Consider the following 13,888-nt stretch of genomic DNA (forward strand, 5'->3'; position numbering starts at 1 on the left):
CTCTCTCTCTCTCTCTCTCTCTCTCTCTCTCTCTCCCTCCCTCCCTCTTTGCCCCCCTCTGTGTGTGTGTGTGTGTGTGTGTGTGTGTGTGTGTGTGACTCGTACCTGTGTGGAAGTCAGAGGATAACTCACAGGAGTTGGTTTTCTCCTCCTATGGGCTCCAGGATCAAACTCACATCATTAAGCTGGAGGCAAGCAAGCACCCTTAGCTGGCAGTTATCTGGCTAGAATGTTCCAATGTATTTTTAGACAGTGTAAAAACCAGTCACAAACTTGTGTTCATGTGTGAAAAGAAATTAGGGCCTTGGTTTAAAGAATTAATGTGCTAACCCCACATCATTCCTTCAAAGCAAGGTTTCCAACATGAGAACCATTTTGTCCACCATCACATGAGCATATGTGCTGCTTCTGATCCATTCCTACCCTGAATGTTGTCACTTTCTATTTTATCAGAAGCAATGTTTCTTATTCTTTTTCAGCTTTGTTGTCTCTACAGATTGCATGTCTAGGTGTTTCCACAGGGAACAGCGAATTTTAGAAATCACCGGTTGGCAAGTTATCTCTGCTTCAAATGTTGAGATCATCTCTCCTGGCCTGGAGTTCCTGTCCTCCATTTTTGAATACTGGGTAGTAGGATTACATGTAAATATGGGCCAAAATATGAACATTGTGAAAGAACATTTTTTAAAGATTTGAAAGCATGATTTTTACTACTATACAGATCAAAATTTTGAAAAAGAGTGAATTTTCTATTGGTGCAATAACCAGTTACCACAAATGTGTAACTCAAAATAGCACGAATCTCTTATCCTGTGGCTCTGAGGCCAGAAATGAGAAAAGGATCCCACTGACCTAAAAGCAAGGTACTAGGAGAGCTACATTCCTTTCTTACGTTCTGGGAGAAAATTTGTTTTCTTACCTTTTCTAGCTTCTAGAAGTTGCCTGAATTCCTTGCTTCATGAGCCTTTCCTGTATGTTTGCAGCCAGGGGTGTAATGTCTTGTAACCCCTCTCTTCTGCTTTCCCCCTTTACTCTTTAAGTACCTTACAGTTAGTGCCTCGGGGCTAACAGACAGTAGCATCTCCACTCAAAAGCGTCTATGGAATCGTTCCTGCAAAATCCTTTTTACCATGAAACATAATATGTTTACAGTTCTAGGGATCAGGGCATGAATAGATTGGGGGAATTGTATCTATCCCCAAAATACAGAGTGAGGAGACATGGGTCGAAACATTTCTCACTGGGCAGTGGTGGCACACGCCACCAATAATAATACAAGAACAAACTGTAAAAAATGCAAAGCCTCTTTTGCTTCATTTGACTTTTTCTTCACAGTCAAATATTATTAATAGTTTATGTAGTATACAGACCATTTTCTAGTGTGATAGACATGTGCTCACTACATCATACACGCTTATCGTAAATGATGTCATATGTATTGTAAGCACCATAACTATCTCTTTGCACTGCATTATCTTATACCTCACACGCACTGTATTTATAGCTGAGCACCCACAGTCATTGCAGGATTAGGAGTGGCAGCTTGGCTCTCATTCTAGTATGCCACTGTATGCCCTTGGACAAATTAACCTTTGGGTGTCCAGTTTTCCAGATTTATAAAATAGGTGAAAATACTTCTTAGGGTTGTTATGATTAAAGAAATTGTGACTGTTATCTAAGAAAAGTGCATGTGCAAGGCCTTAGAAGAGAGAGCCATTTAGTGGGGTCTTAACTATATAAAATTTTTATTAGCCAAAGAACCATTTAAACCAGTCTAAGTGTAAATGTTTTTCACTTGGGGTTATGATGAAATATACTACTATAAATATTCAGACACATTTTTCCTCAACTGAATTATGTCCTCAAGTTAAAATATCTGTCAAAGGCTGCATATGTATTTATGGATTTCAGTCATTACTGCTTTCTAAAAGAATGACATCAGTTTTCAGTACCAGTATTAGGGAATTGCTTAGATACTGTTCTCAGAACTTTTGGGAAATTTGCTGCTGCAGTAGCTGTAACATGGCATTTCAAATATACTTTAATTTATATTTTTTATCACACTCTTGTATGCATACATATTCAAATGCTTGGCTATCTCTTGCTTGTCTTCATCTACTCTACAGAGATTTCATTTATTGATAACTGGGTATTCCCCTGTCTTAAAGACCAGGAAGGTAGCTGTAAATAAACATAAAAAAAAAAAATCTCCTCGTGGAGCTGGGCAGTGGTGGCACATGCCTTTAATCCCAGCACTTTGGAGACAAAGGCAGGTGGATTTCCGAGTTCAAGGCTAGCCTGGTCTACAGAGTGAGTTCCAGGACAACCAGAGCTACACAGAGAAACCCTGTCCCGAAAAACAAAAATCTCTTCATGGAAATGGTTGCGCACACACTTTTATTAAAGTAATTTCATAGGTAGTACATGAACCAAAGCTTTTCAAACTAGCAAATCGGGTGAACTTGTCTTTCTTCATAGAGGATGGGAAGAAGGTGCATCTCCCTACAGAGGAATTACTTAATCTCAAGAAAGGGAATTAGTAAAGTGTGTGTGTGTGTGTGTGTGAACAGTGAAGGAACAAAGTTTTTCACATATCATATGCAGCTGCTCTGTAGGTGAACTATGAGCCCTAATAAAGCATTTAAACATTATTTTTATAGTAAAAATATCTGCCAGGTATGGAAGAACATGCCTGCCATCCAAGGACTGGGAAGTCTAAGGTAATAGGAGGCAAGCTAAAAGGGCAGCGTGACGATGACGACGACGACGGTGACGACAACAACAACAACAACAACAACAACTTCTAGAGAAATAAATATCAAAATAAATTTATCATGGAATACGACTATAAAGATAGCTTGAAGGAATTTTCATTGAGAAAGCTTGATAGAAGCATTAACTGTCCAAACCATTCTTAGCTGTTGAGGCACAAGAAGAAAGCTGTCCCTTCTTAGGTTTATGTTTATTTGTTTATTTTTTTTCAGACAGAGTCTCACACTGTAGCTCAGGCTGCTTTGGAGTTCATTATGTAGTTTAGGTTGCTGGCCTTGAACTCACAGCAATCCTCTGGCTCAACTGGGATCAGAAGCCAGTGCCACCCAGTGTTCAGTTTATGATAGACACACACCCAGTTTTGCCTTAGTGTAGTGTTAGTGGAAGCCAGAAGGGGGCATCAGATCGCCTGGAGCTGGAGTTGCAGTCCACAGCTCCACAGAGGTGTGAGCTGCTATGTGGGCTGGGAATTGAAACCTGGAAAAGCTCTTAACCACTGAGCCATCTCTCCAGATCCAGCTCTTTAAAATTCAAAATGAAGCAATTATAAATGCTTTCCAAAGTGCTTAACCTACCTGCATTCCTATGAGCAAGCAGGGAAGTTCTATTTGCTTCAGCATTTTTATCTTTCGCTCTTTCTTTTTTAAATATCTCACTACTTACTAAGTGTATTCATTTTTACCATATATCGTCAGACCAGGTCTCAGTGTATAACTCAGGAGACTCAGAACTCATAAGTCTTTTGCCTCAGCGTTTTTAGTTTGGGGTTACATTTCTTGCTTCTCTGTGGTTGAAAATCGCTTGAGAGATTGTTACATGTGCTTGTTAATTTTCTTTCTTCCCCCTTCCCACTTTCTTTTTGAGACAGAGTTTCATTTTTAGCTCAGGCTGGGCTGGAATTGAACTCCCAACTGCTGGATACTACTGAATTACAATGTAAACCACCACATTCAGCTGACTTTTTTTTTTTTTTTTAGCTGACTTTTTTTTTTTTAATATTTATTTATTTTTATGTATGTGAATACATTGTTGCTGTCTTCAGACACACCAGAAGAGGACATCAGATTCCATTACAGATGGTTGTGAGCCACCATGTGGTTGCTGGGAATTGAACTTGGGACCTCTGGCAGAGCAGTCAGTGCTCTTACCCGCTGAGCCATCTCTCCAGCCCTCAGCTGACTTTTATATCTTTTGTTTTTGGCAAAATAATCTAGTCATCTTTTGTAGATTTTAATTGTTTTTTATTCCTCTCATTGAATTTTGAGTCAACAGTGTAACAACCTCTGAATGTTATATTGTGTGTATGTGAGCATGTATATGTGCCACACTTCAAATATGGAGGTCAGAGGATAAAAACATTGAGTGTGGATCCTTGTCTTCTACTCTGTAAGAGTGTAAAAGTACCGGGCTTTTCTATGCTTTCTCTTGTTCTGAAATAATGACACAGGGACCTGGTATATTTATTAATAAGTTTCAAGTACTATAGCTGAGCGGATATCCATCTATTCTATCCGACTGTGCTGCCTACTACACAGCCACATGACCCATTACTTGCCATTTTAGGCTCACCCTGGCTGCTCATCTCCATCTGTGTCCACAAGGTCCATTCTCTTGTCTGGATACCTCCACCTGGGACCCCCACAATGGGATAGAAGTCTCACCTTAACTCTCCTCCCAATTATAGCCTGATCAGCTGTTTATTAACCAATCAGAAGTGGTGGGGAACAACACACAGGAAATGCTTCAATAATAATGACAATGCTAACTACCAGATCTCAGGGCAGCATATGAATACACAGCATACAAAACTATCCCCCAACAACAGTCTTGTTCAGCACTACGTAAAGCAGTCCAGCTGGCCAGAGAACTTCCAAGTGTTCTCCTTTATCTGCTATCATCTGCTGTAGGAGCTCTGGAGATCTGGTCAGCCTTGAGTACATAGCAACACCTTGTCTCAAAAAAATATTAATTTCTAAATTAGTCTCCATCTTTAGAAGTTACCAAGTAACCCAGAAAAGAATAACTTAAAAGTGCTTTTCCATCTGAGAAAAAGGAAGTTGTTTTTTAAAAAAGTGACTGTTTTTAAAATATGGAGAGATGCATGCTCCTCGATCTTGCCTTGCATAGGTCCTGGAGATCTGAACTCAGGTTCTCACACTTGCATGGCAACAGCTTTACCCACTGAACCAGCTCTCCAGTCCTAAATATTTGAGTTTTAAAGAAAACTTTCAAATCTGTTTGATACATTTTAGCTATTGTGTGCAAATGGTTGTGAACTATTTTAACTTCCTACTTCTTCTAGTTTATAAGATTTAAATAATTATGTATTTTTTAGGTTTCTTAAACATACAAAACACAAAGTACTTTGTAATACTATCTTTGGGAGAGCGTTTCCCTATATAAAACAATAAGAATAAATTTTACTTAAAAATCTGATGCATTTACTTTCAAGTCCTAAAAAGGTTGTTTGTATAAAGTTGATCACAACCTAAGCATATCAGTTTTGCTTCCTGTTAGAATAAAAATGGAATAATGTATAGTCAAGAGTAAATATGCTTCCAAATGACATTTGAAGACTAGGAGGAACATTCCATCATGTAGCCCTGGGGAAGCTAAGGTAGATCATGAAGCAAGTCTGGACTCTATACTGAGTTCAAGATCAGCCTGGGGTACATAAAAACACCTTGTCTCAAAAATATTAGTCTCTCTCATTAGAAGCTACTATGGAACTCAGAAAATAATTTAAAAGTGCTTTTCCTTCCCAAAATCTATCTTGAGAAAAAGGAAGTTCTTTTTTAAAAAAGCGAGTGTGTATCTACCTGGTTGTATTGAATTGCAAGCTCATCTTGATCTGTATTTGCACCTGTACCTCTGATTTGCAAAAGACGATGCGTACAGTTTCAAAATAGCAAAAAATGTCAGTTTGTAACAACATTGATCTGTGGTTCATCACTCTATGCAGTAGAGCATGGTGTCTTGCAAATTTGGGCTCTTCGCCGTGTCTCATCGTTACTGTGGTTAATAATCTCCTTGTATGCTTCTTTAACCGTGTAATTGTCAAGAGAAGCTGCAACTGTAAGAGGCTCCTTCCGCTCTGCAAGATTTCAGTTACTCCAGCTTTCAGACGCACCTCCCAGATTCTGGGCTCCCCGCGCAGAGCATCCCGCCCCCTTTGTAGACTGAGTACGAGGTTGAGCTTCTGTAGCACCATCAACCTTTTCCCGTTCCACGCAAGCCTCGAGATAACAACGCCACCCTTGTCACACTTTTATTCATCTCTGGGGAAAACAAGAGACACTTCAACAGGGTCTTGGCCAGTTTCCTTGTCCTTTCGGCGTACAACTCACACATGCTTAAAAAAAAATAACGGCCGCGCAAGTTTCCTGGCTAGAAGGTTAAGTAGATGACCGCGCCCTTAAGTGGAGAGGCTCACAGCGCGAACTAGCGTCCGCGAGGTCCTCCCCTGCCCAGGACCCAGGTCCTCCCCTGCCCAGGACTGTCCCCGCCCCAGAGGCACGCTCCGCACCCCTCCGGAGGTGGTGGCGACTGGATCGGCCCCCGCGCCTCTTCCGGCTCACACCCCGGAGCGCAGAAACTCGCCTTCCCAGCAACCTCCGCGCCCCACCGGGTGGCTCACACCGCGTTCCGTGTCCTGTCACCTCCCGTGAACCGGCCTCGCGCCTCCCCCACCCCATCCCGACACCCCCACCCGGCTCCACGGCGCTCCGAGACTCCCGCGAGTTCCAATCCTGGCTTCGGGCCCCGCCAGCCCCGCCCTCTGCCGCGCGCGCGCGCTCGCCGCCCCGCCCCCGCCCCCCTGCGCGCGGCCGCCCCCAGCCAATGAGGTTCGGGGCCGCGTGCGCAGATTCAAACGGCGGCTCTTGAGGGAGGCTGGGCGCGAGATTCGGCGGTGCGGACAAAACCCTGCAGGAGGCTGCGAGTGCTGCAGTCCTGCTCGCTGCGGGGAGAGGGCGGGGGTCGGCGCCCGTGACGGAGCGGCGCAGGGCCGGCAGCTCGGAGGCGGAGGCGGAGGCGGCGGGCGGGGCGGGCGGAGGGCCGGAGCACGCCTCCTGACATGTTCAGGGCATCCCTGGCCCGGCCCGGCAGCGGCTAGGAGCGGTGGGTCTTGGTCCGCCCCTCTGTCCCAGTCCCGCCTGGTCCTGACCTGACCGGGCCTGCTTTCCGCTCTCGGCCACCTGAGGGAAGGAGTGGGGGAAGCGGCGGGTGGGTCTCGAAGAGGGAGCATTGGCCCCAGGCTGGAGGAGGCTGACCCCGCGTCCCCGCCCAGCCCGCGCCTATGCGGTACTTGAAGGATGGCGAAGAGGTCGCGCAGGTGGGTGCCATCCCTTCGGACCCGGCCTAGCGGCCCTGTCTCGACTCTTGCTCTCTGTTTTTTTTTTTTTTCCTGCTGGTCCCCACTTTAGGCCCTCTCGAGCCTGGGCATAGGTTTTCCTATGCGGTGTCCCACACCCGCTTCGGCCGCGCTGGCCCGAGAGCATCTATCATTATTAGATTCCATCATTATTAGACTGCTGTGTGTAGGACTCTATCTAACAAATGCTCAGGTTGCTGCATTGATGGATTCTCCCACAGCTCACGCCCAGACTCCTAACTTCTCACTGCCACTTTCAGGGAGGTTTCTTGCCAGGTAAGTTTGTGCACTGTCCGGGGATACGCCACTCCAGGGGAAGCGGTTGTGTTTGCCTGGATGACTTGAAATGGGGTTCTCTCCTCTGACTTAATCGTGCCAAATCAAAACAGGATCTCCTTGACAAACCTGGGCGGGCACTGTTCTGGGAAATCTTGTGAAGGGACTCTGCTAAAACTCCCATGTGCACACTGCTATTCTGAGCTTTTCTTTTTCTTAGTATCTTTTGAGGACATTGTTACCATCGATTAAACTTGATCCTAAACCAATGTGGTTTAGTTACTTTGTATCTCAAGTATTCACGTTTGATTGTATCTGCGTTGTAACAAATAGGACACAATATTGTTGTAGAAAGATGTGCTAGGATGTCTTTATGCAGCTAACTTTTATCTTATGCTATTGTAATAGCTACTTCTAAATTGTGAGGCATAATCAGATGACAAAAATCTAGTGTCTCGATTTTCAATATTAAGGAAACCTGAAAAGTATTTGTCAGAATTTCCATTTATCTAGATCCACAGCCTCAAAATCTTAGAGTTGTATTCCCTGCGCTGAAATTTAGTACTGGGAGTCATCCATTGCAGAGTTTGATTTAAAATAACTACGCATAAAATTCTTGGCTTTATTCATTTATTCTTCTATATGTAAGTTGGTTCTGCAGATATCAACATAAATTTAATTATGACATAATTACTTTATGTGTAGTGGCTGCAGAATAGATTGAACATTGAAGAACAAGTGTGCATATATGCATACACCCACAGGCACACTACCTTGGTCTGTTATCATTTTGGATGAGTTAGTTGTTGGGGTTTTTAGCAGCACCTTTACCTTTACTCAGTAGAAGACTGTTCACAGATGGTGCCACATATCTCTGGGGGGATGGAAACAGGACCATGCAGGTAAGAACTGCTGGTCTACAACTTCAAAGACATAGCATTTCCATCTTCAGAAAAGATGCAGATTTAAAAATAAGATTGCTGGAGTACCGCTTTAGGCATTTTGAGTTTTGAAGTCTTAACAATGCTTTTAAATGATGCAAAGTGACAAGTGAATGTTCACTTATCTACTTAGAATCATTGTTAATCTTACTTGAAACACTATCTTGGCTAATTCTGTCATGTCATTTAGTTAAAAGCTATTGCTAGACACTGATCTAAGAATGTCAGTCTTCTCTCAGGTTTTTTTTTTTTTTTTTTTTTTTTTTGCCTTTTCATGTCACAGTTTATCTTGTTTCCTAATAGTAGGCTAAGGAGAAATGATTTAACAATTACTTATTGTAAACTATTTTATTAATAGTACTGTGATTTTGACTGCTAAATATTAATTATATTGTTGATTTTTATTTCTTGCTAGATGTGTAAGTTGAGACAATATAGAATGATGTAAAAAGTTATAGTTCTGGAGTAATTGTGCTGCAGTGAAACACTTCTCTGGGAGTATGTAGATAGAGGATGTGTTGAGAGATCACCATCTCTGGTCTGTTTCTTTAGGTTTTCTTCAGTGAGTTCCAGGTGCTGTTAAGTTTCTTGCATATTTAAATATGATCCCTGTATTAGAAGATAACGAAATGTTTGAGGATGAAATACCTTATTCATTGGGCTTTCTTCTTTGGCTGATAATCTTAGTATATATGAATTCAATATCTAATAGAGAAACAAACGTCTTCAGCATACAAACACTGCGGTGAATGGAATATCTTGCATAAGGATATAGGCATAAATATAGTAGATCTTTTTCTATGTTATTTGGGGGAAAAAAACCACCTAAAAGCAGAAAATGTTTACCCTAAATATGAAACAACTGAACAATGTTGGTTCTTTTTAGCTTTTTAATAGCTGCAGAGTTTTTCACTAAGATTTGCATATAGAAAAAGGTTATGTAGTATTGTGACTTAAAATAGTTTTAGAATTTAATGGGGATTTTAATGATACAATTTACAGCTATTTCTTATCAGGATATCTATTAACAGCATGCATTTGATTTTTAAACATTTTATGTATAGTTTTATTTTATGGTATGTGCGTGCTCATGTATGAGTGCATGTGTGCCTGTGTACATGCAGTTGTGCCAGGGTGTGAAAGATGAAAGGACAGTTATGTGGACGTTCACTGCTGCCATGGTTGTCCTGAGGATCAAACCCAAGTTGACAGGCTTGGCAGCAAACACCTGCTGAGTCATCTTTCCTGCCCTAGTTTAGCTTTTAAAGGCCAATTAAACCCCTAGAAATAAGTTCACAATAATTCTGATGCTGCAAAACCTACTTACTATGTATAGGCTAAGATATTTGTACTTAAGATGACCAATGATTAAATTAAAATAAGATGAAAGCTAGGTTCTACATAGGAAGTTTTTTTCTTAGTGGCGTGTGTATTTGTGTGTGTGTAGCAAATTCATATTTGTTTCCAGAAACATGAGTGGAAGTGAATGAATACAAAAACTATAAGAAAGGATATTTTTAGGATTTTTTTGTGTCTTTAACTAGCAATGTTATTTTGGGGAAGCAGATCAAATCTATTTCAGTTTTTATTTGTTAATGTAAGGGGTTTGGACTTTTTAGTCTGTAAGGTAGCTTATAGTTTTAATCCAACTCTTTGAGGACTTTTGTGACCATCTTGTTCTGTTTAAAAATAACATTCTCTAAAAGAATTAGAAATATTATCCATTGTTTTTGTTTATGGATAATTATATAGTTTTTTTAAAAGTATTTATTTCAGTGTTTGTATTATTAATGGTTCCGATGATCTGAAATCAAACTTTGTTTTTCTCTGATAGTGCTAGTTTGCAGTCTAGAGGTGGAAGCCAATATTTGCTATATGCAGTACAGCATATTAACCACTGGGTGGCCTGATTTCACTTTGTTAAATCAACTTGGTAAATGGTAATAAATTGAATGCAGTTGAACTGAAAATAATTAAATATACAGTTGCCCTGACCTCAAGAAATTAAAGACTTTTTTTTTTTTTTTTGAGACAGGCTCTCACTCTCTAGTACTGAATAGCCTTAAATTCACTGTCTCACTATGTAGCCTGGGCTGGACTTGAATTTGTGAAAAATCCTCCAGACTTAGCCTCCCAAGTATTGGAATTACAGATATAAGCCACTATGACCAGCCTTGTATTTTTTTTTAAGATTTTTTTATTTTATGTATATGAATACACTGTCACTGTCTTTAGACAGACCAGAAGAGGGTATCAGAACCCAGTACAGATGGTTGTGAGTCACTATGTGGTTGCTGAGAATTGAACTCAGGACCTCTGGAAGAGTAGTCAGTACTCTTTGTTTTAATTAATTAATTTATTTTTAATTTATTTACATTTCAAATGTTATCCCCTTACCCGGTTCCCCCCTCCCAGAAACTCCCTATCACCCCCCCTCCCCCGCTTCTATGAGGGTATTCCTCCACCTATCCACCCAGCCACTCCTGCCTCCCCGTCCTCGATTCCCCTACACTGGGGCATCTATTGAGCCTTCATAGGACCAAGGACTTCTCCCACTGGTTCATGACAAGGCCGTCTTTTGCTACATATGCAGCTGGAGCCGTGTGTACTTCTTGGTTTGTGACTTAGTCTCTGGGAACTCTGGAGGGGTCTGGTTGGTTGATATTGTTCTTCCTATAGGGTTGCAGACTCCTTCAGCTCATTCAGTCCTTTCTCTACCTCCATCACTGGGGAACCTGCACTCAGTGCAATGGTTGACTGCGACTCTGTATTTGTAAGGCCCTGGCAGGGCCTCTCAGGAGACAGCGATATCAGGCTCCTTTCAGCAATCATATCTTAGCATCCACAATAGTGTTGGAGTTTAGTGACTATATCTGGCATGAATCCCCAGGTGGGACAGTCTCTGGGTGGCCTTTCTTTAAGTTTCAGTCAGTGCTCTTAACCACTGAACCATCTCTCCAGCCCAACCTTGTATTTTTTTTTTAAGATTTATTTATTTTATCTATATGAGTACACTGTAACTGTACAAACGGTTGTGAGTCTTCATGTGGTTGTTGGGAATTGAATATTAGGACCTCTGCTTGCTCCAGTCAGCCCTGCTCTGGTCAACCCTGCTTGCTCAGTTCCTGCTCCCTCTGGCCCAAAGATTTATTTATTATTATATCTAAGTACACTGTTGCTGTCTTCAGACACACCAGAAGAGGGTGTCAGATCTCATTATGGGTGGTTGTGAGCCACCATGTGGTTGCTGGGATTTGAATTCGGGTCCTTTGGAAGAGCACATAGTGCTTTTACCTGCTGAGCCATCTTGCCAGCCTGTATTTATTTTTTATTATGATAAATATTTGAGACTTGAGGAAATTTGGATTAAAAATGTGATCAAGATGAGGGATTTTTATTAGAAAATTTTAATTTCTCTAATTTCAGACTATATGTTACTTTTTCAGTAAACTGTATTTTCTTTGTTTAATTCATCTTTATTAGGTTGTCTGTTAGTCTGTATTTTCCCCAAAAGTTTTATCTTAAAAACCAAGTTTAATTTGTGTATTGATACACAAGTAAAATCATGATTATTGTATCCTATATTAGCTTATAATACCCCACATGTTAAGATATTTTTGTTGTTTCATAATCATCTTTATTACTTTATTTATTCATAGAACAGTTTTCATTGAAAATAATTTGCTTACATATTAAACATTTATGGAATTAACATTTTCCTGGTAAAGTGTGGTGGTGCACATCTGTAATACTAGCTCTTAGAAGACAGGAAGGGAGTTCATTAGTTCAAAGGCAGCCTAGGTTACATAGTGAATTTAAGGCTACCTTGAAATAGTAATATATTGTTTTAAAACCGAACAAAACCAAAAAGAAAACAACTAAGCCAGCAACACCAGCTTTAAAAAAAGAATATTTTTCTTGACTCTAAATAAGAATAGTAACAGTGATTGTGGAAACCAAGCACTAAATTGGTGAGCTTTTAGTTTTTAATTAGAGTAACATTTTATTACTTCTGCTGTTCTCTAGATTAATTATGTTAGAGTAGAAATAATTTATTTAACTATAAAAGTAAAAAGTTCAAATTTATTAAATTATTACATATTACCAGCACTGATTTCTGCAATACAAAAAATGCCTCCATATGCTGTAAAACATTGAAAAATGATTACATCTGTCTTGGTAGTTTCTAACTACTACTGTTGAGAGGTAGAATAATTTCATTGTTAAATAGTGAAAGTGGAACTTTGGCAAAGTTACACATGAAGATTAATCTTTTTCCCTTAAAATTTTTTATAGCTGTGTATGTGCTTATTTGTATTTGGTCAAATGGATTTGATAAGTCAGAGGAAATTAGGGGTTCCTGCATAGGGTGTATGTATGTATGTATGTATAAAATCTAGAGCTTGATTTTTTGAGATTGAATTTGTATATTGCATTTAGATATTAAAAGTCATTCATATATTGTACTAAGAATGGCCAAATCTTCAGACTTGATATTTGATATCAGAATGAATTTTTAGGAACAAAATTTAGTAAGGCAAAAATAATTTTGAATTCTATTATATTAGACCATCTATTTACAAAATGCTGAATCACTTTTTCTTAAAGGTAGGTAATATATTCATCTTACAGTTGTGAGAAGTTAGTATGTTTAGGGTTATACAGTTACAACTTGAACCTTGTTCTCATTTCAGAATGCACTTAGGTTAATCTTTGGTAACTTCCAGTTTCTTAGTATGCTTTCTTCAGTTTTAAAATGTGTTCTATATATTAAGGTGGTTGAATAGTGAACTTTAGAAGTTAGCCATGCCAGTGTTGTTTTCAGCTGCTCATTACTCTGGCTACTTGGTATCATCTAATTCATTATCATGGAGGCTTCATTCTTTAAAATGTCCCTCCCTCCTTCCCTTCCTTCCCTCCTTCCCTCTTTCTTCCTTCACCCTTTCTCCCCCCCCCCCTTCTTTTACCCCATACAATTCAGGCTCTGAGTTTGTAATCCAACTTATTTTTGGAGACAGTGTTTCTCACTGAACCTATAGCTTGCTGATTTGCCTTCCCCCAATTGCCTTTACTCATCTTTGTTCGTAGGTCCCCTTCCTTTCCCCATATAGTCTCTTTTTGCTTTCATTTCACATATATTCCAGTACCACCTAATGTTCCCGTCATCCCCTTTAGCACTTAATTTTGTATACTCTGATTAATATTGAGATTGTATTGTTTATTCTGAATGGCTTCTTTAGTCATGCCTGCATATACAGACTCAGTGCTTTAATTAAATAATTTAAATGACATTCTTTAGCTTACATATTACATTCTTTTGTAGTGAGGACGAAGATGATGACCTTCAATATGCTGATCATGATTATGAAGTACCTCAACAAAAAGGACTGAAGAAACTCTGGAACAGAGTAAAATGGACAAGAGATGAGGTAGTTGCCTGGAAAGCTTGACTAGTCTCTGTCTCTGTCTCTCTGTCTCTCTCTCTCTCAATCTCTCTCTCTCTCAATCTCTCTCTCTCTCTCTCTCT

The 13,888-nt window shown here is 40.1% G+C and overlaps 1 protein-coding gene across 2 annotated transcripts in view; it reads left to right on the forward strand.

Annotated features, from left to right (window-relative positions):
• The first annotated feature begins 6,891 nt into the window (after positions 1–6,891).
• Positions 6,892–13,888, forward strand: part of Mybl1 (MYB proto-oncogene like 1) — a 31,453-nt gene continuing 24,456 nt past the window's right edge. For both annotated transcript variants that reach the window (XM_021222061.2, XM_021222062.2), the window contains exons 1-2: positions 6,892–7,105; positions 13,685–13,790. In XM_021222061.2, the coding sequence (XP_021077720.1) occupies positions 7,086–7,105; positions 13,685–13,790 (126 nt within the window). In that variant the 5' untranslated portion in view covers positions 6,892–7,085. The remainder of the gene's footprint in view (positions 7,106–13,684; positions 13,791–13,888) is intronic.

The sequence above is a fragment of the Mus pahari genome, chromosome 22 (genome assembly GCF_900095145.1).
Source record: "Mus pahari chromosome 22, PAHARI_EIJ_v1.1, whole genome shotgun sequence".
Taxonomy (NCBI): Eukaryota; Metazoa; Chordata; class Mammalia; order Rodentia; family Muridae; genus Mus; species Mus pahari.